The sequence below is a fragment of the Petromyzon marinus genome, chromosome 32 (genome assembly GCF_048934315.1).
Source record: "Petromyzon marinus isolate PM22_M1 ecotype Great Lakes invasive population chromosome 32, UKy_Petmar_22M1.pri1.0, whole genome shotgun sequence".
Taxonomy (NCBI): Eukaryota; Metazoa; Chordata; class Hyperoartia; order Petromyzontiformes; family Petromyzontidae; genus Petromyzon; species Petromyzon marinus.
In genome coordinates this window covers 11,027,329-11,053,077 of record NC_133698.1, presented here as the reverse complement: position 1 = coordinate 11,053,077, position 25,749 = coordinate 11,027,329, and the positions used below count along the sequence as shown (strand labels likewise).

General features: G+C 46.5%; 3 protein-coding genes across 9 annotated transcripts in view; 1 reads left to right on the top strand and 2 right to left on the bottom strand.

Annotated features, from left to right (window-relative positions):
• Positions 1 to 11,899, top strand: part of DIXDC1 (DIX domain containing 1) — a 30,962-nt gene extending 19,063 nt beyond the window's left edge. For all 4 annotated transcript variants that reach the window (XM_032964596.2, XM_032964597.2, XM_032964594.2 and 1 more), the window contains 9 exons: positions 28 to 98; positions 288 to 374; positions 929 to 982; positions 1,437 to 1,487; positions 3,956 to 4,060; positions 4,563 to 4,616; positions 5,712 to 5,885; positions 6,087 to 6,191; positions 6,600 to 11,899. In XM_032964596.2, the coding sequence (XP_032820487.1) occupies positions 28 to 98; positions 288 to 374; positions 929 to 982; positions 1,437 to 1,487; positions 3,956 to 4,060; positions 4,563 to 4,616; positions 5,712 to 5,885; positions 6,087 to 6,191; positions 6,600 to 6,737 (839 nt within the window). In that variant the 3' untranslated portion in view covers positions 6,738 to 11,899. The remainder of the gene's footprint in view (positions 1 to 27; positions 99 to 287; positions 375 to 928; positions 983 to 1,436; positions 1,488 to 3,955; positions 4,061 to 4,562; positions 4,617 to 5,711; positions 5,886 to 6,086; positions 6,192 to 6,599) is intronic.
• Positions 11,900 to 12,272: 373 nt separating this feature from the next.
• On the bottom strand, positions 12,273 to 18,473 carry RPS19 (ribosomal protein S19). 2 transcript variants are annotated; one of them, XM_032964592.2, is made up of 6 exons: positions 18,372 to 18,473; positions 17,174 to 17,244; positions 16,205 to 16,305; positions 15,688 to 15,871; positions 13,978 to 14,032; positions 12,273 to 12,359 (listed from the first exon to the last, which is right to left on the bottom strand). In XM_032964592.2, the coding sequence occupies exons 2-6, from the start codon at positions 17,242 to 17,244 to the stop codon at positions 12,330 to 12,332; spliced, it is 441 nt and encodes a 146-aa protein (XP_032820483.1). In that variant the 5' UTR covers positions 18,372 to 18,473; the 3' UTR covers positions 12,273 to 12,329. The 2 variants fall into 2 exon arrangements, with proteins under 2 accessions (XP_032820483.1, XP_032820484.1); XM_032964593.2 differs by lacking the exon at positions 18,372 to 18,473 and adding an exon at positions 18,215 to 18,355.
• Positions 18,474 to 21,398: 2,925 nt separating this feature from the next.
• On the bottom strand, positions 21,399 to 25,684 carry PIH1D2 (PIH1 domain containing 2). Of its 3 annotated transcripts, none has more exons than XM_032964588.2 (4): positions 25,601 to 25,684; positions 23,766 to 24,207; positions 23,466 to 23,582; positions 21,399 to 23,083 (listed from the first exon to the last, which is right to left on the bottom strand). In XM_032964588.2, exons 2-4 carry the CDS (start codon positions 24,186 to 24,188, stop codon positions 22,934 to 22,936), a joined length of 690 nt encoding a protein of 229 aa, XP_032820479.1. In that variant the 5' UTR covers positions 24,189 to 24,207; positions 25,601 to 25,684; the 3' UTR covers positions 21,399 to 22,933. The 3 variants fall into 3 exon arrangements, with proteins under 3 accessions (XP_032820479.1, XP_032820482.1, XP_032820481.1); XM_032964591.2 differs by lacking the exon at positions 25,601 to 25,684 and adding an exon at positions 25,551 to 25,572; XM_032964590.2 differs by lacking the exon at positions 25,601 to 25,684 and adding an exon at positions 24,762 to 25,101.
• Positions 25,685 to 25,749: the final 65 nt, after the last annotated feature.

Genomic DNA, 25,749 nt, shown 5'->3' with positions numbered 1-25,749 from the left:
ATGATGTTGTGTGGCGTCTTGTTGCAGGGGGCTTTCTGGAGGCTGTCGGCTGGGAGGCTGATGTGAGAAGTGTGCAGAACCTGCTCAACTCTCTGCAGGTAACTGGAGCCGGGGCTGCGATGCGGATGTTGAAGTCAACCGATGATGCTACCGATCGTCGGTTCTATTGCTCCGCCGCCGCTGATCAGATAACACGAAAATAATTTTGAACAAAAAAAGGTCTCGCGATCGTTCCTGCTTGTGTGTGCTGCTGGACGGGGGATCTTCGTCTTTGTGTGCCCCACCAGGCCGTGCTGCTCAACGGAATTCTCTCCGAGGAGGAGGAAGAGGAGCTTCAGCTGCAGCTGTCCGAGGACAACGCCTGGGAAAAGACGGTGAGTGGGGAGAGACATCTGCACCCACCCGCGAAAAACAAGGGCAGAGAGCTCATGCCGGGAGTGGATAGCGAAGGGGCTCGGGGCCCCTTGAAGATTCCCGGGGGCTCGATAGTTCTGCTCTGGCTACCCTGGCTGTGCCTGGGGCTCGTTGTTGCTGTTGTGTTGTCGCTGTGTTGTTATTGTATCGTGTAGTTGTTGCCACGTTGTTGTTGTTGTCGTCGCTGCTTCCCACGCTGCGCCGCAATGTCTCTCTCTCACCTCTCCCTCCTGTCCCTGCCCTGATCCTAATCCCACCGCCATTCCACCCTCACGTAGCTTTTCACCGCTGTGAAGCGTCTCGTGTTGCAATGTGCGTACGCATGTTGAACTCCTTTCACACCGAGCGTAGACAGTCTTGCTAATCGGAGGTGCGGGGGAAGGACAAGAAACTAAACACACGCAAAAAATTCTGCCGGGGATTGAGACGTCCTGCAGATTTAAATTGTTGTCGTTGCTTTTTGCTGTCGGTGGGGATTTAACCGTGAACTGACGTGGGCCTCCTCTTCCTGCAGATCATCCTACAGGGCCGTCTGCATCAGGCCACTGAGGAATGTCACCTCCTGAAGGTGGGCGTCTCTCCAAGGCTAGCCTCTCGCCGAGATAATTATTTTAATTATTACGAATATAATTCCAGCCGCTTGTCAATCCACTGCTGCATGAAGCCCCCGCGCCAGAGTCGTGTCAGTCATGGGGGTCGTTTGAACATACTTCACGCTGGTGAGTGCGAGTTGGTGAGCTTGGGTTGGTGGGTGCAGAGATCACTCACCGCCGATGTTAGCCAAGTCTCGGAATCGAACCCGGGCAGCTCGGTGTGAGAGCTGGCCAACGTACAATGCTGCGTGGGTAGCCGGCTGGCTTCGAAGTCAGAGTGCTCAGCCGGCAGCAATCTCTTACCTCGTTCTAAAAGAGAAAGAGTACAAAACGGGATAATGTCTACCGAGATCAATCCACTGCTGGATGAGACGTATTTGTTCTCCTAAAACCATTGCCCCCCCCCCTCCCGTTCCCCCCCCCCCCCAGCAAGACGTCTTGAAGTGGAAACAAGAGAGCGTGCACACGAAGGGCGTCGTGGTGAGGCCGCTCGCGTTGGCGCTTTCTCCGTTCGAATCCAGGAGGCCGCCCTGGTTACTACTGCGGGTGTAATAACCGTAATGATACTGCGGGTGTGATAACCGTAATGTATACTGTGGGTGTAATAACCGTAATGATACTGGGGTGTAATAACCGTAATGATACTGTGGGTGTAATGACTGTAATGATACTGTGGGTGTAATAACCGTAATGATACTGGGGTGTAATAACTGTAATGATACGGTGGGTATGATAACCATAATCATACTGCCGGTGTGATAACCGTAATGATACTGTGGGTGTGATAACTGTAATGATACTGGGGTGTAATAACTGTAATACTACTGTGGGTGTAATAACCGTAATGATACTGTGGGTGTAATAACCGTAATGATACTGTGGGTGTAATAACCGTAATAATACTGTGGGTGTAATAACCGTAATGATACTGTGGGTGTAATAACCGTAATGATACTGTGGGTGTGATAACCGTAATGATACTGTGGGTGTAATAACCGTAATAATACTGTGGGTGTAATAACCGTAATGATACTGTGGGTGTAATAACCGTAATGATACTGTGGGTGTAATAACCGTAATGATACTGTGGGTGTAATAACCGTAATGATACTGGGGTGTAATAACCGTAATGATACTGTGGGTGTAATAACCGTAATAATACTGTGGGTGTGATAACCGTAATGATACTGGGGTGTAATAACCGTAATGATACTGTGGGTGTAATAACCGTAATGATACTGTGGGTGTAATAACCGTAATGATACTGGGGTGTAATAACCGTAATGATACTGTGGGTGTAATAACTGTAATAATACTGTGGGTGTAATAACCGTAATGATACTGTGGGTGTAATAACCGTAATGATACTGTGGGTGTAATAACCGTAATGATACTGTGGGTGTAATAACTGTAATGATATTGTGGGTGTGATAACTGTAATGATACTGTTGGTGTAATAACCGTAATAATACTGTGGGTGTAATAACCGTAATGATACTGTGGGTGTAATAACCGTAATGATACTGTGGGTGTAATAACCGTAATGATACTGTGGGTGTAATAACCGTAATGATACTGTGGGTGTGATAACCGTAATGATACTGTGGGTGTAATAACCGTAATGATACTGGGGTGTAATAACCGTAATGATACTGTGGGTGTAATAACCGTAATGATACTGTGGGTGTAATAACAGTAATAATACTGTGGGTGTAATAACCGTAATGATACTGTGGGTGTAATAACTGTAATGATACTGTGGGTGTAATAACCGTAATGATACTGTGGGTGTAATAATCGTAATTATACTGTGGGTGTAATAACTGTAATGATACTGTGGGTGTAATAACTGTAATGATACTGTGGGTGTAATAACCGTAATGATACTGTGGGTGTAATAACCGTAATGATACTGGGGTGTAATAACCGTAAAGATACTGTGGGTGTAATAACTGTAATGATACTGTGGGTGTAATAACCGTAATGATACTGTGGGTGTAATAACCGTAATGATACTGTGGGTGTAATAACCGTAATGATACTGTGGGTGTAATAACCGTAATGATACTGTGGGTGTAATAACCGTAATGATACTGTGGGTGTAATAACCGTAATGATACTGTGGGTGTAATAACCGTAATGATACTGTGGGTGTAATAACCGTAATGATACTGTGGGTGTAATAACCGTAATGATACTGTGGGTGTAATAACCGTAATGATACTGGGGTGTAATAACCGTAATGATACTGTGGGTGTAATAACCGTAATGATACTGTGGGTGTAATAACCGTAATGATACTGGGGTGTAATAACCGTAATGATACTGTGGGTGTAATAACCGTAATGATACTGTGGGTGTAATAACCGTAATGATACTGTGGGTGTAATAACCGTAATGATACTGTGGGTGTAATAACCGTAATGATACCGTGGGTGTAATAACCGTAATTATACTGTGGGTGTAATAACTTTAATGATACTGTGGGTGTAATAACCGTAATTATACTGTGGGTGTAATAACTTTAATGATACTGTGGGTGTAATAACCGTAATGATACTGTGGGTGTAATAACCGTAATGATACTGTGGGTGTAATAACCGTAATGATACTGTGGGTGTAATAACCGTAATGATACTGTGGGTGTGATAACCGTAATGATACTGTTGGTGTAATAACCGTAATGATACTGTGGGTGTAATAACCGTAATGATACTGTGGGTGTAATAACCGTAATGATACTGTGGGTGTAATAACCGTAATGATACTGTGGGTGTAATAACCGTAATGATACTGTGGGTGTAATAACCGTAATGATACTGTGGGTGTAATAACCGTAATGATACGTGAAGACGTCATTCGCAAGAGTGAGCCGTTGCTTGCCGGCATCGCGGTCGTCGTTGGCGGTGGTGGGGGATGTTTATTTTTGTTTTCCTGCCGGCACACAGGATGGCCTGCGGAGCTGTCTGACGCAGCAGGAGGCCACGCTGCTGCAGGCGAAGCAGGAGCTGCTGCGGGCCAACATAGAGAGGGAGAGCGCCGTGCATCACAACGTAAGGGCCCCCTCGCGCGCTCCCCACCGCTCGCTATCCGGAAGCTTCATCCGCGTTTGTTTTTTTTCGTACGGGCGAGGCCACGTAGTCGTTTTCAAGTGCTGCAATTCTTGCCGTTAAAACTTCTGTATTCACGATGAATGTTTTTGTGAAAGGTTAGACCGCGTAAATATGAATGTGCCAATTAGTTACGAATTCAGCACACACCCAGTGTGTCGGAGAGTAAAACCCACGACATTTACAGTTCGAGTACCGGGATGTTTCGCTGGCTATTACTTCTTTCACACCGTTACTTAGCCCAAACCGTGCTAATCGGAGGCGCGCGGCACGAAGCCAAACACAGATATACCGGATCACAGAATTGGCTACGATAAATCAACTAACAGGAAGCGTGCGTATCGTGTTTTTTTTTTTGTCCGGCGCTCTTGAGACGCTGCCGTTGTCACGTCAGCGGTCATGCTCGCCCCAAAGCGTTGTTGCGTTTTTGTTTTCTTTGTTGCAGGCCGAATTGCAAAAGAAGTTGGAAGAGAAATCCGCCCTCATCTCCGAGCTCAGGGTAAGAGACGTTTTTGGCCCCAGCCAGCGGTTGCCATGGTGAGACAGCGCCCCCCCCCGTGCGGTGACGTGACCGCGGTTGCGCTGGCGTTACAGCGTCCCATCTTTCTGTCTTTAGAGAGACGGGGGGGAGGTGCTCTTGCCGATAACATCTGGCGGTTCACCAATCCATCCTTGGTCTTGACCACCGGCAATAATCCCTCATTACGAAGCGTCCTGTCCAAGCCCATTTACGAAACTAAACTCTTTTTATTTTACCAGGTAAGGCCCACCTGAGCTCCGTAGCTCTTTTTTCAGAAGCGACCTGGCCACAAATGACAGCTCAAAGAAGTGGCTTATCAAGTGGAAATGTAAAACAGCCAAATGCTCTAAAACGCATGTTGATGTCTAAACGTGGAGGGAACAACCGGAGATCCCGGAGAAAAATCCACACGACCACGGGGAGAACGTGCAAACTCCAAATATACAGGCATTGTCAAGGGTCGGGATTAAACTCACGTCCTCCTGCATACCAGGCGAGGCAGTTAACATCTCGCCACCGCGGTGCCCTATTTACTTTTCTTAACGGTCTAACCCAGGAGTCGGCAATCTGTGTCTCCGGAGCCACACGCGACTCTTCACAGACTTCGCGACGTAATGTCTCTCGGTGGTAATTCCAAGCGTGCGCTTCTCCACAACAAACTAAACACAAAAAGCATGTGTACAGAAATTAGTTGGCAATCTTTATTTAAAAGTGCATAGCTCCAGTGGCTTCCTAATATCGGAAGGAAGAGCATTCCAGACGGCCGTAGAAGCGCGTCTGAAGGCACGATGCAGTGAAGTCTTTTGTTCGATGGCTGAGCGAAATGCCGCTGCTGCGAGGACGACCGAAATTTGCGTGATGGTTTATGCTCCTTGACGAGATTAGTAAGGTGTTGTGGTTCATTTGTGGCAAGCACTTTGTGTTAGGAATGAGCGCGACCTTATAAAGTTGTTCGGCAACCGGAAGCCGGACGCACATGGTCGGAGCTTGCAGTGCCCGTCACGACGCGTGCCAACGAATTGCGTTCACGCTGCAGCTTGGTAATGATTTTGCCAATGTTTTGTATTTTGTCAGAGGGAGGCAACGCTGCGGAGGAGGGAGGGGGAGGAGGGACGCTCGCAGAGGAGAAGTTTCTCCAACGGGGCAGCCCGCCCCTCCGGCCTCACCTCGCCCGGCCACAATGCTTCGGGCCACAGCTCGCCCGGACATAACTCGCCAAGCCACAGCTACGTCCATGCCAACCACTCGGTGAGTGACGTCACAACAACCTTTTGCTGGTCACACGGTTGGCTACGTACGTATGTATGTTGAACTTCTTTCGTACGTAGCCAACCGTGCTAATCAGCTTTCCAGACGACGCCATTGCGTGATTTTCCTTCCCATTTTGGGTAAAGGGGGGACGATAATGAAACCCACCCGCGTACTTGCCCCTCGCCCCTCGTGTCACAGCTGATCCGCGAGTCTCTGGGCAGCCTGAGGCGGGGGCTCTCTTCCCACGACCCGCGGCAGCACACCCTGGACACGCTCGAGCAAAGCATCCTGGTCCTCCTGGAGGTAAAGTGATGGTCACTTCCTGACCCCCAGCTCGCAAAGCACGCCTACGCACGCGTGACAAAGTGTCGTTAGGATGCAAGACACCACCCCGTTGGCTTACATCGTGTACATCGGATAGCTCTACCAGCGGAGGTGACAAACGCTCGACACATCGTGTGCTCTGGAGAAGGGCCATTACCTGAAACGTCGCATATTGTACATTTTTCCTTTTAAGGCCACGGTGTTATTGGCGAATGTGAGTTTGTATTATTCATAATACAGGAATAATAATGATCGTCACATGCCTATAGACGTGTTGCCCACACGTCTGACTTTGCATCTGTCCGTGCGTCTGTTCGTGCATCCGCCCGTGCGTCTGCCCGTGCGTCTGAACGTGCGTCTGCCCGTGCGTCTGCCCGCTCGTCGCAGTCGTCAGGGAGGGCGTCGCAAGCGCGGGACGCTCGCGCGGGAACCAAGCAGACCTCGGCAGCCCCCCGCGCCCCCCTCGCCGTGGCTGGCCCCCCACACGCAACCAGCACCAGCGCAAGCAACTCGCCCGCCTCCTGATGCCAGCGTGCGCCGAAGCCTCCGCTCCTCGTTCGTTTGCTCCTCGTTCCGAGCCTCCGATCGACCTCCCGATCAGAGCGCTTATTTCACCCGAGGTTGCACAACTTCAGTGACACTCGATCATTTTCACGGTTCGCAGTAGTTAGCCACGTGAAGAAAAATGGCACGGCTAAAAGCTTTTCGCCAACCGTATGATGTGCCAATTTCTGCCGTGGCCCACGGACTTAAAGGGCATTTGTGGTACGTGCCAGGCACGCCGGTGCTTTTGGGGATCCCGAACGCATTGTAGGGAATTGTAAGATTAGAAGGATGTTAGTCGATCTCCACTCCTTACATCCCATCACCACCACCACCACCACCACGGGGCCTTCCTTTCCATGCTCACCAGTCTCCTCCATTCCAATGCAACGCAAGTAGTTACGCACCTCCGATTAGCACAGTCGGGTACGTACGGTGCGAAAGGAGTTCAGCATACATACATACACGCTGCATACGCCTGTTTATTGCTAAACAGTGGCCCCATTTAATGTAGGGTGCCGGTTAAATTGAAGATGTGTGTGCGCATGCGTGCGTATGTCCCAGCATTCAAACGTGCTCGCTAACAGCACTTGACCCTACAGTTTGTAACAGCTATACAGCGGATATTTGTCTTGATCCCATGTTAGATGCACAGGTGGCGCACCTACCCATAACAGCTGGGTCTGTCCCGTGACCTCGTGCCAGCAGCAAGCCTTCCTCACTTCAAGTGGCCTCAAAATAGTGCACCTAGCCTGGCACAAGCCCTGTGGTGGCCTCACCGCCGACCAGTCGTCGCATATGACGTAGACGGGCTGATTCAAACAACCATTGCTCGCTATGTTACATGGGGCGGAGTTTCACAATCGTCTGGCGTGTGCAGCTCGTTACCAACCCATTTTTTTGTATTGGCACGAAGGAAAATTGGTCAAATCGGAAAAAAACGTGCCGTGGTGGGCTAATGAGGACTGGAGTTTAGAGAATCCCCTGGGTTATATGGGCATTAGAGGTTGCAATTAACACGGATCAGCAGTCTAGCGCTAGGGCCCTTGAGGGCTGCTTGCAGATCAGCCGTGCAACGCCTGAAGCGGTGTTGTCCTCTGAAATTACAAGTAGAGGGTGAAATCCGCTCTGTCGCGCTTTGCGTCACCGGCCATGAATTTGAGGGTTCCAAATGACGAAGCGTTTTGTTCTCGATCTGTTGATTTTAATCCATTGGGGCACATGGATCGCGTCGCTCGCACGAGATGCGATTCGTGTAGGTCGTATACGATTGGTTTACGTGACCCCCCCCCCCCGCCCATACAGACACTAGAGGCCGCTACATTCTCCAGTGTTGAATATAATTCGATTCTTGAGGTGGCTCAAGTGGTCAGGTCGCTGCTGCTAAGCTAAGCCGGCGTCGCTGAGGACCTGGGTTTGAATCCAGGCCTGTTACTAAACTGGCTTCTCAAGTGTAGACCGTCTCAGACCGATCAACAATGACTGCACACACACAAAAAAGCATCGCATTATAAAGTGCACTCGTATTTGGCCTCATTCCAGCTCTGAGAATTAAAAAAAATGTTACTCGTTTCATGGTCATGTGACGATCTCACAGCACAGCGTGTGGGAAAGTTGCGCCCCATGCTGTGTAGACGGTGCAAATGCCACCGGTGTAGAGATGCTGAATGTAGCGGCCTCTAGTGGCTGCAGGGGTGACTTCAATCCCATTGAATGCAACAGGTATGGATCCAGAGCCCATCGAAGAACGTATCGCGATGAGAGTGGATTGGTGGATGCATCGTCACTCCCCTACCCAGCCACTGCCTGCTCCTTCACGTGTGAAGGCAGATCGATTCCATGAGTTAAGTGCTGAAACCTAGACCGTGTTTAGAGAATTCCTTTTTTCAGCAAGAATGATTGCCGTTTTTACTTAACTTTACATTATTTAAAAGCTCAACAGGACGGATAAAACATACGATTTCAACTTGTAGCGTGCGCAGGCATTGGCTCGCTCTGGAAGAGAGGCAATGACTCAGAGGCGCGCGAAGCCAGACCAGCGGGAAGGCAGCTACGCGACGAGCCGGCGCCAACAATTTGCCAAAAGCTCTGCGATCCTCCATATCTTAACTTGTGTCATCGGCCAATTAACGAGTGTTTACATGTGGGAGGACAACCGGAGCGGCCGGAGAAAGCCGACGCGTGCGAGGGGGAAACGTTCGATCCCATACAGACGGAAGAGGCGGAGTCCACATTTTGACCGGACAGCCTCCAGGCGAGCCAGGGTTTGGCTTGTCAGCGCCGAGCACGGTTGGCTACGTACGGTGCAAAACTCCCGTTGCATGTGTGTAAGTATATATTTACATACACGTAAATACAAGGGAGTTTCGCTACATTTGTGCGATCCACCAACGGTCACCTCCGCAGTGCTGGATTACAGGCGGGCGTCACCATCGCCCGGCTAAATCTACACCCTTCCAGAAAAGTGCCCTACTTGGCAGACAGGATAAAAGTGTTTACTGTCTTATACGTTTGTCTTGCTGATAAATGCCTTCGATAGGCTGTGAATGATGAAGATTTTAAAAGTAAGCCGCACGTGATGAATTCCATGCAATCGGACAACTGTTTGGAGCCGATAGTGAACGCGATGTTATGAGTCACAGGACTTTTATGCCATTGGGCTGTTAAAAAACAATTTCACAAATACTGCCACGTCACCTTAAGTGCTCCCATCTCACGCATGTAATTGCACGGGTTCATACTTTTAAGAGGGTTTCGCCTGGATTTTTTCATGAACTTAAAAAAAAACGCATTTTAGTAACACAGTTCTGTACTTGACGTGAAAGGTTACATCGTTAAGATTGGCCATTATTTGCCGTTTGCTTAAAAGTGCCGAACAGCCGTATGCCAAAAGACGCAGGTGTTTGTGGGGGGTTTAAGGACGAACATGCCCTATGGGGTGCCAGCCCCGTCACGCAAGTCGTAAAATATTTGAGCGCATCATGCGTCGGAGCGTCTTAGCAGCGACCATCGGCCCTCGCTCGTCCTTTCGTGCCATCGCAGAGCCGGCTTATGGACGCAGTACCGTGCCGACTCCGTGTTCTTGCAAAGGGAAATTGAGTGTTCAGGTCCATGCGGCGTACAGCCGTTTCTATACGGGCGAACACGTGTTTTTGTTGTCTATTCGTCTGTGTTTCTCCCTTGCGATGGGACCTTGTAGGATGAACGTTGAGATTTATAAGGTGGTCAATAAGTGTCTGGATCGGTCTCGATTAAGGTCGGCACTGATAAGGGGTTGACGGGGTACGTGGACGTTGAAGTTCCCGTTATACCACAGCGCCACCGGGATGGCGTGCAAAGCAGTCGACTCTTAAATTATCCGGGGCCAATGGATGGATCAAAAATAAGGATAATACTTATGGAAATTTGGCTTTTAAAAAAATTCAGAATTGGGGTTGAAGTCATGATGGCGTGTGGTCGTGTTTTTGTTTTATTTATCGGTTCTTTTAAGGGAATTGGTGGAGTCGTGGGCATCATCAGCAGCAGCAGCAGCGTCTTTTACGGGGGTTTCCCGCCTTCGGATATTTGGCGTGGGAACGGCGATAGCGAAAATAGGCTGATTAATTGATCACAAAAAAGTAGATTTTTAAGCTGAATAATAAAACTATTTCCGGCTCTACCATTAAACCAGAATCCACGTACGATAACATTTTTTCGCAACCCGTGAATAACCGAGTTAACTATGGATCTACGTTTACAAATGTTGCATTGAGTTATAATGCATAGCTTGGCTACTTTTTCACGCCGGTTTTCAAAATTTCTGCATTACAATCGGGTCCCTTCTCTGCACCAGACCATCCAACGTGGTATTGCAAATTTGTAATGGCCATAATTGGGCTACAGCTAAGTGCCTCTCGGGAGCCAACTTTCATTCCCCGCATTGTCCATTTGTTACACTGCCATTGAGAATGCCTGGTTTGTTCCTGTTACAACCACGAGCCAAAGCGTTTGTCAACGCAATTTCTCGGAAAACACGAGCCTCGGAGACTTTCAGGATAGCAGATTTAGATGTCTGGAAAATTCCTTTTCAAGGAGCAGCACCCAGAGAAAACCCCTGGGATGATGGGGGTTAAATGGATCCTTGCAAAGGCCGGTTTTAACGCGGAATTTTCTGCGCTGTGCATTTCGGGCCACCTCGTGGGTTTGAGAGTTTGACAAGTCTTTGACGCAACCCAGCAACCCTCGCTAGACCCCCACCGCACGCGGGCTCGATGCAACGCTCACCTCTGCTCAATTGCGCCGTTCGACGTTGCGCGCGTTTCGCGAACGCAGTCCCAAGAAACTTCCGTCACCTCGCACATTTTGTACTCTGGAAATTGTGGCATTTGAGCAACCGGATGGGGAAATGGGATCAGTGTTATGTATTTATTGTTCTGGGTTTTCTCCCAACGGTCGTGGGCTTGCAGCTCCATGCGTGCCATCCAAGCAGTGTTAAAATGCGCCAAGTTTTCTTCTGCAGACTTGCACGTGAATATATACGGACTTGAAAATGGTTTACATTATGAGACCTTTGCCAGTAACAAGATATAGTAATAGGTTTTACCCTTTTAACTGGCACAAAATCTGACACCTTTATTCAAGGCATCATGTTTGCAATAACCACAACACAAGCAGTCAAAATGTTTGCATTTTGACTGCTTGTGTTGTTTGACTGCTTGTGTTGTGGTTATTGCAAACATGATGCCTTAAATAAAGGTGTCAGTTTTTGTGCCAGTTAAAAGGGTAAAACCTATTACTATTGAAAATGGTTGCGCTAAAACTTCCCTGTTTCACGTTCTTTCCATTTTCAGCGAGTGCATACGTCCTCGTGTAACATGTTCCATGTGTGGGATGCTTTCATCTTTAGTGTACACAATGTATAAATGGTTACCAGTCTTATAATGGGCCCAATTCATCAGGTCCAAGAAATTTCCTTGATGGGTAAGGCCAAGTAAGAACCAGTAAACTCACGTTGGCCCAATTTCTCTCAGTTGGCGACAAGTGGCAATTCTGTGACTTGTCCACGTTACTTGAGAGTCTTCGCACGTGGTGGGAAGTAATTGCCTTCAAATACTTGCGAGTCGAAAGCCAAGCGGGTTGCTGGCAAATTAAAACGTCACTGTAAATTTTCGTCCCGCCTACGTTTTTGATTGCAATGTGTGAAACAAAATTCTGAAAAAGGGGAATCCATACCCGTCAACCCATATGGTAAGTTAACCCATATTCTTGTACAGGTAAATTGAGTTCAGGTCCATGCGGCGTACAGCCGTTTCAATAAGGGCAAATTTGTTGTCTTTGTGTTTCTCCCTTGTGATGGAACTTTGTAGGATGAACTTTGAGATTTATAAGGGCACAGCGGGTACCCAATAAGGTCTGAATTGGTCTAATAAGGTAGGGCACTGATAAAGGGGTTGACAGGTATAGGAATCGGGGCCGAGACTGGCCCAGAACATTCTACAAATGCGACCACGAGATTTTACAAACACAAGACGACAGGACTGTGAGAATGTGGATTTTATTTATCTGGTTTCCATGCGAGTGAACAGGCGCGCACACTCAGTGCTTCTTTGGCGTTGCTCCGGCAACCTGCATCATGCACACACCAGAGTACAACAGCACACACAGTTACGCTTGCATTCGGTATCAATGGACAAGCAGTGCAACCGAGCCCCGCTCAGAGAAACCATCACCGACTGCGCCAGTGAACCCACACGGGTGACTAAACAATTAAGACGATACGCCTCTCCCTTATCCGTTCCTCCACTATAGCAGAATTTTTTTCCACATCTCAGACAGGGCATTCTGGTCGTCGATTTTTTTCAGCTATTCAGTATAATTCCCAACATGCACCTCGCCGTGCCCTTCTTCGCACACTTTGCAGATCGTGTTCTGCTTTCTTTGTCAACGGCCAGGTTCATGATCGACGTCATGCGAGCAGGTCACGCACAGCGGTTTAAGACTTCCCTCTTTAGCAATGCAAGGACATGACTGCACCAGTAGAGGTTCCTTCTCCACACGGGAACAGCATGAAGGTGTATTTATTTAATCAAGAAGTAATTTAACTTAAAGCAGGCGAATACAAAAGGACAAATCCATGCTTAAGTTTATATGTAAAGCAGTGAGGTGCCATTGAAGATGGTTAAACTACGGCATGGATTGGTTAATAAATGTGTTAAAAAGGCCATCATACACATAGATTCACCGTCTATAGTTTTGCTCGTGCCTTCAGGGTCACCCAGATCGGTAATTTTTCAGTTATGTTTGTGCTATCAAGTCTGTATGGGTAGGTGTAGCTAAATGAGCATGTGTATTATGCATACGCGATTATTTGTATGTACGTTTGCGTGTACAAATACGTTTACAGTAAAACCTCAAAACAACATTCCCAATTTTCCCCGAAGACGCAACATTCACTATTCCTGCGCACCTGCTGTTCAATTTAACCAGCCCCCCCCCCCCCCCCCTTAAGAGCACACGAGTGAGGTTTTACTGGAATGTACTCATTAGACCTCCTTTCCCAGTACCAAAATGTAATAATAGGGTTTTTCCCCTTTTTTCTGGCAACAAAACTGAAACCTTTTTACAAGGATTCATGTTACTGCATTAACCACAATACCTGCAGTCAAAATGCAAACAAAAAACATACTATGATAATATATGCATTGTCCTTGAAACTGATTGGTCCACACCAAGGGACGGCTTTCTTTTGAGCCTCGACCCAATTGGCGCCATCTGGTCGAGCACCAATTGGGTCGAGGCTCAAAAGAAAGCCGTCCCTTGGTGTGGACCAATCAGTTTCAAGGACAATGCATATATTATAGTATGTTTTTTGTTTGCATTTTGACTGCAGGTATTGTGGTTAATGCAGACATGAATCCTTGTAAAAAGGTTTCAGTTTTGTTGCCAGAAAAAAGGGGAAAAACCCTATTATTAGAATTTACGCGTTGCATGTACGTGTGCACAATATCTCAAAACAAGCAAGAGCACTGGATGGATAACACATCAAGGTGCCACCAGTGGGGAACACAAATGGTCTAACTGCCAGTCACCGCACAGTCAATTAACCCTGGCACAGGTGCCGTGGGGACGTCACCGCCACCATTTAAGTGGCGCATGTATGTTGAACTTCTTCAGCACCGTACGCGGCCAAACGTGCTAATCGGAGGTGTGAACGGTGGTTGGCGCGTGTGCGAGTGTGGCGTACCTGTCCAGCGATTCTGTCGAGGTCCCTCTGCCCTGTGGGTGTCAGCCTCCTTCCCCTGAGAAAAACACACAAACGGCACCGAGTCAGCGACACAGTTCCCCCCCCTGCCCGAACCCCAGCGTGCGAATAAACCACCACACCTGCTGCCCATCTACCCCCCCCCAATGCAAAGTGTGAAATAACAAAAAAACCACCCTACACTACCACACTCTTACAAACATACAAATGTGGCACATTGCGCTGTGAGGTGGTCGGAAGCCTGTAAAGCAATGGATTTTCAAATCTTTATAAAGAGATCTTGAGTGTAATGCTCTCAAATGGGTGAGATTTCTCCGGGTTCCCTAGTTTCCTCCCACATGAAGCCAAATGCTCATTTAAGGCAAATGGTGCCAAACATCTCGATGCAGAACCCTCGTGAGAGTCTTGAGACTCAGGTGAGTATTTCCTGAGTAAGCTATTGTGAGTGTGACTTCTCATGATCCACTGACTCTCAACAGGCAACTGAATATTATGAGTGATACTTTACAGATAATTTCGATTTAAAGCTTTCGTGACTGCAAGGATTAATCTTCTTTGGTTCTTTCGGTAAAGTCACGTAGAATGAGAATAAAATAATAAATTGATAAAATAACACAATATTCTCACGAGAATGTTATTGACAGACTTCCTAAAATTATATTTCCTTTGTGATTTCTCCCTATTTAGTGCGGAATCTATAAATGGGATCACCCAAATTTTATAGACGGAATCAGATATACGCACTTCATCTAAATTCTGAAGTGCTTGGCGCAAGCTGTTAGTGCAATGCCCTATGAACCCTGCATTCCGAGTAAATTTCAGGCCACGGCTAATATCTCAGAAACAATGGTGTAAAGTGATCATTATATGCTGAGGAGACCTAAGGGAGGCCCAGACTACGTAGAAACATCAATTGCCAAGAATAATCACAGCCTGGTGTGGAAAACGGGTAAGCAGCATCTCGCAGCACATCACAGTTGCCACAACACCCCTACCCACATACACTTGCGTAAACAAAGATCCCCTGTACTCAATTTTAAGGCAGAGTTAATGCAGTCGAGGCCAAGGAACTGTTAATCGTTATCAATACCAATTTCCACTGATGTGATATTGCAGCAGGAATTTAACCCAACCTTTTCGGATCATAGTCCAGTGTGCGAGCCACTACGCCCCTGTACACTCGTAGTTAAGCAAAGTGGCCAATCTGAAAAGTAAAAATGTATAATTCACCCCAATACGTACGGGGTGTCATTTCTTTACAATCTGGGCTTAAGTCTGGAACACACCAATAATTTTACACGATGAAGGAAATTAATGCACACGTCCAAAACCGGAAGCATTACTCCTTTATTCTTGGTTCTCTCGGTAAAACCAAGAAAGGTGGACAAAAGTATTTCTATCAGAATCACAGTCCCAATTGGTTGATACCTATGCCTGCACTTTCTTTAGACGTGTCCATCAATCCGTCGCCTCCCTCAATCCGTCCCACCAGCCAGCAAAACTTTTCAACCGAAGCATGATGGAATGACGGCGTATCTCGGGCAAATTACGGCTGAGGTGGCAGGCGATTTGGCAGGCAGGCGTGACGCGCATCCCCCACGGCTCGACGCCGTGGGGGATGCGCGGGTGACTGTGTCGCCATGCAGATGTGCGTGGTGGCATCCGTGCGGTTACTGGAGTTGGGCTTCTCACCCGGTGGGATCCTTCTCCACCATCTTGAGGCTCTCGAGGGACTGCAGGACCTTGCGAGCGACGTTCTTGGAGCCGCGCGAGAAGTGGCTCGGCTTGGTGCCGTTGCGCTGCCGACCGCCGTAGATCTTGGTCATGGCGCCGACCCCGACGCCGCCGCGCAGGTACAAGTGTCTCACCACTGAGGCTGGTGGGGGGAACCACGGGGCACGGGGGGGGGGGATGGGACAGGGGGAACGAGTCAGTGATTGGGTCCTGATAAGAATCTTGAATCGAAATGATACACTGAATTGTGGCGATCGAACCGCTGGTCTTAAGTAGTCATCACCTCTGCACCTCTAATTAGCACGGTTGGCTACGTACAGTGTGAAAGAAGTTCCACATACATACATTACAGGCCAACTAGTTTATACGGCTTGGGGTGGGGAGGGTGGTGTGTGTGCACGTGTGTGTGCGTGCTCACACCCACGTGCGTGTTTTGAGTGTACATTCGGTTGCGTGCGCACGATTGGGCTCGTACCAGCGCGCACGTAGTACCAGTCCCCATCGTAGGGCGCCAGCTCCTTGTGTTTGGCCAGCTTCACTGTATCCACCCAGTCGGGCTTCTTGAGCTTGCCCGACCTGGAGCACAGGCGAGACACACATACACACCAATCTCTCAATTACGAGCAAAGTGGGCGGGGGCTGGTTCTGTAAATAATAAAAACTCAATCCAGCCTGTTTTCCAATGACGCGGTGGTCGTTGCGTTCCTGAACAGCGCGTTATGGAAAAATATCGGGGGTAGCATCTAGAAGCATCCAGCAGCATCCCGCCTTGTGTGACGCTACGCCGAGACGGGCTGTACAACTGCTTGTTCCTACAAACCCATAGCGTAAACCGGTGCACGAGGTAACACGCCAAGGTTTCCTACGATGCTAGTTGGTTGTTGTTGGAGGCAGCGCCAGACATTCCCATTGCCCGAAACGTCAGTGCTCAAATTGTAAACGTTGTGGATTTACTTTCCAACACGCCGGGTGAGCTTCAGTAGTCAACGAATTGGCACGTTTTGGTTACATGACAAAACCTTACTATCTGGCTGTGTCGGCTGGTGGCGGGTTTAGCAGACACATTTATATTTACGCGACCTAACCCAAAAATTACTTTAACCATGAATAATGTTGGGCACGAAAGCCTACTGCTACTAAATTCAATAAATCTAGGAGCAAAACTAGAAAAACAGTTGCGAGTAGCAACATCATCAATACCAGCTAACAACATCACACACCTCACCAAAGATAAGCAGTTCCAGCCCATCACATTAGGGGTGAGTTAATTAAATATTTGACCAAATATAACAGGCTAATTTTTAAGTTGAAAATTTTGTATGGCCCGCGAATGATGTTATACATATCCAAATGGCCCTTGGCAGAACAAAGGTTCCCCAACCCGTGTTAAATTGACATTCCCCATTGCCCTGAGAGGCTCGGGAGACGATTGCGGCCCACTCACTTCTTGAGGAAGGCCGCGAGGGCCTTCACAAACTCCTGCTGGTTCACGTCCTTCACGGTGATGCCTGGCATCTGCAACGGGGCGCCAGCGATGGTGGTGGGGGTCGGGGTAACGGGGCCACAAAGACAGCACACATAGAGAGGGGACCGGCAGAGTTAGCATACAAGTCAGCTTCAGGGAGTTCTTATATATTTTTACATACAAGTTCTCGCGCGAAGAGGTTAAAAGGTGTGAACGGCCCTCCCTTCCCGAGCACAAATCGACACTAACCAAGGTGGGCACAGATCGGTTATTACTATTCAAGCAAGGTGATCGAATGGGTTATACGCATCGGGGGCAAGTGCTGGGATCTCGCCATGAACTTAAACCACCTCACGTCTCAGACGTGCGCTCAAGAGTTGTTTTATTACGTGTTACAAGCGCAATAGAAATACAAATTAAAGTTTAATTCATTAACAGTGTCGCAAAAGGCAAGATAAAAAGTCTAATGTAGCCAACAGAACGGTTACATTATCTACACGTTGCCACGTGTTCGCATCATCTACATCACCAAGCCTGCTTGCGATACGAAAACTAAAAATGCAAACCACCCAGACAGCCACAACTAAAAAAAACCCGCAATAAAGACATCAATAATTAAGACAATTAACATCCATAATACAGCTTTCTTTGGAGTTAGATCGCGTAAATGTGTCGTTGAACCTGCCACCGCCAATTCGTAAGGTTTGTCACGTAAACAGAATATGCCGATTCGTTACTAGTACAGCAACACCGGTGCGTTGGGAGAGTAAAGCCACATTTACAATCTGTCAAGAAGACAATTAGCCCATCACACAATATTAAAAACGTGTTTAAAATTCAAACAACCGCTCGTATTCAGAACGAGACGGGTTTTTTGCGAATGCAACCCGCCCCGGGGGCACCGATCCAATGCGCGCGAGCGGACGACGACGGCGGCCTCAGTGCCCCGAGGGCGAAAAGGCCTCAACAAAGCCTAACCAGGCCATAGCCCCCGTAGCAGTTAGGGAGGGGAGCACAAACCTTACACGCGATATTTTAACAATTTAAACAATCCTCGCCGAGGCGTTGGGCGAGTGACCGAGGCGCGACGCCGCTCGTCGCGGGGGCGATGATCGCAAGGTGGGAAGGAAAACGCGAAGATAACAGGAGAGGAGGCCGAGCTGACGACAAGACGAACCGTGATGGCGCGCGGTGCAAGAGGCGAGAGAGAGAGGGGGAGGGAGGCGCGGGGCTTCCCGGGCTCGCGGGCAAGGGGCGAGATCTCTCCCCCCCCACCCTCCTAAGATCTCGCGAGAGTATGGCGCACCTCGCCGCTCAAACCCCGCCCACAGCCTCTCTCACACTCGCGAGATCTCCTAACACTTTGCATATTTCTCTAGCCCCGCCCATTTACCCCTGGGCTACACCCATCTCAAACCTTAACGAAAGCTTTAAATCAAAATTTAAAACTTTATATACTTTTCATGCCTCAGCAGCTTTCCCACTATATTTTTTCACCTGATGACGATTGCTTGTGTTGCGATCGAAACGTCGTGATATTGTTATTATTTTTTCCATCTACGTGGCTTTACCGAAAGACCAAAGGGGCCGTCCACAAAGACGTCACGCCCCTAGGGGGTGGGGGGGGGTCAGACATTTGTGACGATGTGTGACGAGGGGGGGGGTTTGAGAAATGTGACGTCACATCAAAATGCGCAATTTAAATAAATATAGAATTATATTCTTAGATCTTTCGGTAAAGTCAGGTTGAAGGGAAACAATAAAAAAATATATAAAACAATAAAAATTCTCACGACGAATTTTTATTGTTATATATTTTATTATTTTATTGTTTCCCTTCAACGTGATTTAACCGAAAGAGCTAAGAATATGAATTACTGCAGTCACGAAAGCTTTAAATCAAAATATAGAATTGTTATAACAACACTAATTTTGATTTTCATTATTAACTATTTGATTATCTTAATTTACTAAGGTCACCTTTTATTTATTCCATGAAGGAGCATTTTGCTTCTCCGTGGGAGAATGGAGAAGCATACATTTTTTGAAAACATTTAATGATTGTTATTAAACATTTTGATTCTAATGATTCGACCAGGGCTTTTCATTCTGTGGAATGAATATATGATTGTTATAATTGTACTCTCCATTTTGCTTCGTTCTTCTACAAAGTTTAAAGTATTTTTCTTAATTATAATTACTTTTAATATTGTATAATTATAAGAACATTTCAATGTATTCTGAACATCTGCAGTTTTAGTTAGACGTAGAATATTTTCAAGTGAATTTTATGAAAAATTTCAGCTTTCCAACGCCTCCTTTTTAATGTTTTCTCCTACAACATCAGAGTGCAGCGCCACATTAAATACGCACTACAATGACAACAATAGTTTAAAGCGATTTGAAGCAGGTTTTATTTTAAAAACGTCAACATGGTTTTGGTGGGGGGGGGGGCAGAGCTTTGTGACGTCATATTTGAGGGGGGTCTGACGCTTTGTGACGCCGTGTGACGAGAGGGGGGTCAAATATCGTCCAAAGTCGCGTGACGTCATTTATGGACGGCCCCCAAAGAATGACTTCCTGGAGTCATGAAAGCTTTAAGTCAAGATTTACCACTATAGTTAAGCGGCCATCAAAGGGCGCTTATTGTATTTCTCACTATGGTCAAATGTATATTCACCGACGTCTAGTTATACAGGGTGCTTCAAAAAACATGTTAACACTTATACAGAACTATCGTTGTTTAATGGGAAAAAGAACGCATAATACTCCACTGTAACACGATAACAAACGTAATGTTGATCGTTTCTAAAAGTCAGTCTCCCCACTTGCTCGCCATCGTTGTCAACGCGTCCCTGGAATCTTCTCCAGGTGGTCTCCAGAGCCCAGAGGCACGAACATTTATTGTAGTGTTGTTGCACATTCTCCGAAATGTTCACATTTTTTTGAAGCACCCTGTATATTTCCCGTTATTGTTCAGGTCCGTTCACCGGTGCCGGTTGTAAATGTACAATAATGTATTTTCAACTACAGTTCAATGCATAGTTAACTCTCTTTCACTTTTGGACAGCGCATTTCCCAGTACGTTTCGGTGCAGCGGTACATTCATCCAGCAGTGGATTGATCATGACTGATCTGCAGAATTCCCGCGATATGGCGATTCAGTATTGGTTGATATTCAGTACCCTCAATACGAGTCACGTTGATCGTATCGTCTGTTTGATGCATGATCGTCATGCGGTCACTGTTGCTGTTTTGTATTTCATGAAAATGTTTCATGAATTAATTCCACAATAACCATTCTATTGCATTTTTAATACAAATTACATTAGTGCTTTGAAAGGCATGGCGACTGCATGTGCAATTTGTATTTTATTTTTCACTATCTTTCACTCGTATCGTTTCTTGCATTGTTTGCCGATGTAACTCGCTGACCCGCCCCTACTGGACATGAGTGAAAAAGAGCTTCATAGCTCATCGGATTCTTCCAGGATAAAGATTCTGGTAAAGTTATTTCTCACTGTATGCTGCGTTATTAGCGCGATATTGCCAGGTCCCCCTAGCAAAAGAGGTTCTTAACCTCAAGGAGATTTCTTTATACCTGGTTAAATAAAAGTGAAATTAAATCAAATGATAAACATGCGTTCAGAGTATTGGCTGCTATAAATTTCCACATGATAAGTAATCCACTTCGTTGAGCTATCATTTGTGGCCAGCTCGCATCTGAACCTTATTCCATAAGCCCCCGGCTCTCGCATAAACTGCGTTGTGACATCATTTTATGTATGTTGAAGGCGAACGGCACGGCAATCTATTCCCCTCGACGAGCTCTACGCGATGCGCTAATAAAAGTTAAATTTATTATGCGCATTCGTCATCGCTGAGCTTGGACGACATGACAACATAATGATCCGCGCCAGGTGAGTCGCGGCGTTTATGTGTGCGTTGGGACGGAGTCGCCAAAAATAAATGACGATTTTGACTTCCGTTTATTCGGGACCCCGCCATAAGGTTCATCTGAAAAATAGCTCTATCGGCTCAGTGGGCCTTACCTAGGAAAATAAAAGTTGATAAAATTCACGAGCTTATGTTGAGCGAACTCCAGTTGAATACCTTTTTGGTTAAACATTATTTGTGCCTTAAATCCATCATAGCATAAAAACAAGACGGTAACATGTAGAATATGCGAAATGCCACGACACGATAATCGTCATATCGTGATATTTAATTAATCGTACCGTGAAATTTACATCGTGGCAACACCGTACATGCCACCCGATTATATTTCAGAGCAAATGACCTTCATATTCCAGAGTACTATTTCCTAGCAACTGTGCTTAAGTTCCCATTAACCAGTCACAATCCATATTTTCTATACTCCGTTAAATATGTACCCAAGAAAATAGCAACATTGACTCGTCTAGCATCTAGATGGTGCGGTTAATCGACAGAGCAGAATAGTATTTTCTATATGGAATGTGATGAATTGAGAATTATGCCCTGCCAAACGTGTTTGCATGGTAACATTAACAAGTCTATTATATCCTGTAGAAGTCCCTTTCCGAGTTGAATTATATTTATGATTGCACTAACAGACCAAGCCCTTGCTCAATTGCATGCAGAATAACTGTAATCAATGCAGTCCTTTTTCATTAACCATAACATAGCCCACACTTCTGGGAGTCTGAACCAATATTATCAAATATGCAAACACATTCAGGCTTAAAATTTTCGTGACTCCACGAATTCATATTCTTGGTTCTTTCGGTAAAGTCACATAAATAGAAAACAAAAAATAAAAAAATAACAATTTATTATTTGAAAATTGTTATTTTTTGTTTTGTTTTCAAATAATAAATTGTTATTACTTTAATTTTTTTTGTTTTTGTTTTCTATTTACGTGACTTTACCGAAAGAACCAAGAATATGAATTCCTGCAGACACGAAAGTTTTAAGCCTGAATGTGTTTGCATATTTGATATTGGTTCAGACTCCCAGAAGTGTGGGCTATGTTATGGTTAATGAAAAAGGACTGCATTGATTACAGTTATTCTGCATGCAATTGAGCAAGGGCTTGGTCTGTTAGTGCAATCATAAATATAATTCAACTCGGAAAGGGACTTCTACAGGATATAATAGACTTGTTAATGTTACCAAGCAAACACGTTTGGCAGGGCATAATTCTCAATTCATCGCATTCCATTCAGAAAATACTATTCTGCTCTGTTGATTAACCGCACCATCTAGATGCTAGACGAGTCAATGTTGCAAGAATATGCAAACACATTTTACCCAGACAGCTAAACATTAGCGTCTGTACAGATTTCCCTCACTGTATGCAGGGTCGGTTTATGCGATTTCGCATAGACGTGGCTAATCTATTTCGACGACAAATTCGCTGCATGCGGTTTGAATTCACTAATATGTGGCTATGCAGTCGGGCGGGGGACAATATTGCTTGTGTACTGTGTGCGCTACTTGGCAGGCAGATAGTTGTCCGGTCTGGTGCATTGTGGGTTGGATGACTGTCTGGACTATGCTTGCCGGTTTTGCTTTGTGTGCCCTTGCTTTTCAACGCACCACTCGCATAAACTGCACTGCTAATTGCATACTTCTGAGAATTGATTGCATGTTAGAAAGTGTTACATAATCCACGCAAAATTGTAATTTTACGCATTTAGCAATGCTGTCGCTGTCTTCCTGATATGAGCAGATTGGTTCTGAAGCGGCGGTCATGTCTCAGGTGGTTGTTGTCGTGGCAACGGGCAAAGACACGGTGAGCGTCCGTGTTCTGGCCGAGAACTTGGCGGACCCAGCAACGTCAACAATTGGTCGAGAGAAGGCTACGTGCAAGCGGCATTTTCCTGGCACCTCCAGTAGCAGGTCGTCCTAACGTGCATCCCAAAAACACAGCCAACGCAAACGATCATTACTATACAATTACAATGTGAATATATATAGCATCTGAAATAAACCACATATAAATATGCTGTAATGAAATATGCAATACGTTATTTGTTATTTATACTGCACTGCCTATATTGACCAGCAGCGCATCACATTATTGTATTAGAAATAGTGGGCATATTTATCTTATAAAGAAGCTGCCACTCATAGACACCCCATACACATAAGCAGAGACACGCAGACTTAAGAGATCCATAGATTGACATACAAGAGACCCAAAAACTCGAAGACTTACAACATGAACCTATCGACTTGCATACAGTGCAATGGGAGAGAATTGTGAAATTATACGTCAGGTGCTCACAAAGCTGATGCCAAGGTTGCAGTCGTTGATGGTGGTGACATCCGGGAGGGAGACGGTCACTATGTATCGAGGAGCACAGTCTTCGCTTTCCTCCAGACGCACAGTGTGCTTGGGTTCCTTCAGAGACATCATGGGCAGGAATCAAAAAGTCATGCATGCGTACACAAACATACCCTAACTCACTCGCACACAAAACGGCAAAACACGCATCAAAATATCGCAGATAAATGCGTGACGATCGCTATTACTGCTATCAGAACGAGATGGCGCACGCGAGCCTCACGCCAAGCTCTTGGTCACCTGCAGCCTTTCCTTCGCAAGACCGGCTTCCGTGCAATCAATCGGCGTGGGTTCTGGCCTCTCCGGCGGAGATGTGGGCAGTTCCTCAATCAGCAGTTTCCCATGGTTCCTCCTCTTACATGCGGGCGAAGCGGTGAGCTTCAGTGCCAACCGGGAGCCGTCCTCGCCGTCGCTGATGCCCTCCTCATCTTCACCACGCGGTCGCGTGAGAATCGTAGCTGGAGTTGTCCCACGCGGGGCTGCGATTGTCCGGAGCTTCTCGACGGCTGGTTGCCGGGGATCTGGTATGGCTGCGGAGGAAGGGATGCTAGCTCCTTTCAGCTGGTGCTGGATGAAAGTTTTGTAGGTGGTGGGGTCAGAGATGGCTAGCTCATCCAGTGCTCCCCAAATTTGTTCCGCCTGGCGCATCAGTCCCTTGTCCATTCTTGTGAGGGGCAATCGACTGCAATGTATGATTATCATCATTAAACAAAGTATTGGCAGTGGTGCACAAGAAAAAATGTACGAATGTGTTGCGTTTGTATTTCATCATCTCAATAAACAGCATCATCATAAACAACAAGTTTTGAATGACTTCATTTCAATCTGCATCACTATCGTTATCATAATCTTGAACATTATTAAACAGGGTAGCCCAGATGTCTTGTGACCCCCATTTGATTCTCTAAAGTTTTTTTTTAAGTAAGGTGTATTTAAACATCTGGACCACCCGGTACAATTGTTTTAGGGTGTTTTTTGTTCATGTTTGTTTTTGCTGTAACCAGGTTTCTACGCTGTAACCAGGTCCCCATCGAAAAGAAGCAGTTATTGCCCAAGTGGTTTTACCTGAACCAAAATAAAGACTTAAAAGTATCATTACTAACATCACCGTCAGAAGTGTCACTGAAACGATCACCACCACCACAACCACCATCGTCACCTCCACCATCAACACCCACATTACCATTGTGTTCACAATTAGAAAAAACGTCCAAGTACGACTTCCTCGCAACATACCTTTGCAAGGGTAGCTCGTGGAACGGTTGCGATTAAAATTATTTACCTCACACAATAAGCGTAACTTAAATTACATTTTAAACAACCGAAAGTGTGTAAAACAAGCCAAAATAAACATTAACTGCGAAATGCACTGTATATGAAAGGTGTAAACTAAGCATTCATAACTGTATCTCCTTTAATTCATACTGTTTTAAGAGTATTGCACGGTACAATACTGTGCTGTATATTACTACAACAGAGACAAACAAAGATCCCCCGTATATCTTCTTTGGTTCTTTCGGTAAGGTCACGTAGAATGAGAATAAAATAATAAAATAACACAAAAATTCTGGTTTGATGTGTTATTTTATTATTTTATTCTCATTCTACGTGACCTTACCGAAAGAACCAAAGAAGTTGAATCCTTGCAGTCACGAAAGCTTTAAATCGAAATCCCCCGTATAGCCTGGACAGACTGTTGGGGCAAGTTCTGTGGCACACGAGGGGGTGGGTGGCCAGCACCACGCCCGGCCGCCTTTGTCTCCCCAGTGGCGATGTTTTTACACACCGCACCAGGTACTCATTTGAGGCTGAGTCGACCTAGGGGAGGCCCAGGACCGGTTCAGATAATCGTCACCGATTGTTTGCCATGAGCGGGGATCGAAACTCGGGTTAACTGGGTTCGTAGCGCAACGTAGCGCTAACTGCTACACCACCGTTACGAATCAATGACCGGCACTCAAAACACCGCCGCTTCGACAAACGTCCCGTAACAAAGCGCGCGCTGTTTAATCTTTTTATTTTTACTCGAAATCTTAACTCGCAACGCCGAAACAGCCTCACAAATGACGACAGACCTTCAATGGCGTCTCTCGGGTGGCTCCGTCTCCATGGCGACCCGCGCGCGTGCCCTTTGACCTCCCCGCCCACCCCGCTGCAACTTTCACCCCAGACCCCCCCCCGTCGCTTCCTCTTTGACCCCCACCTCTTCCGCGTGCCCTTTAAC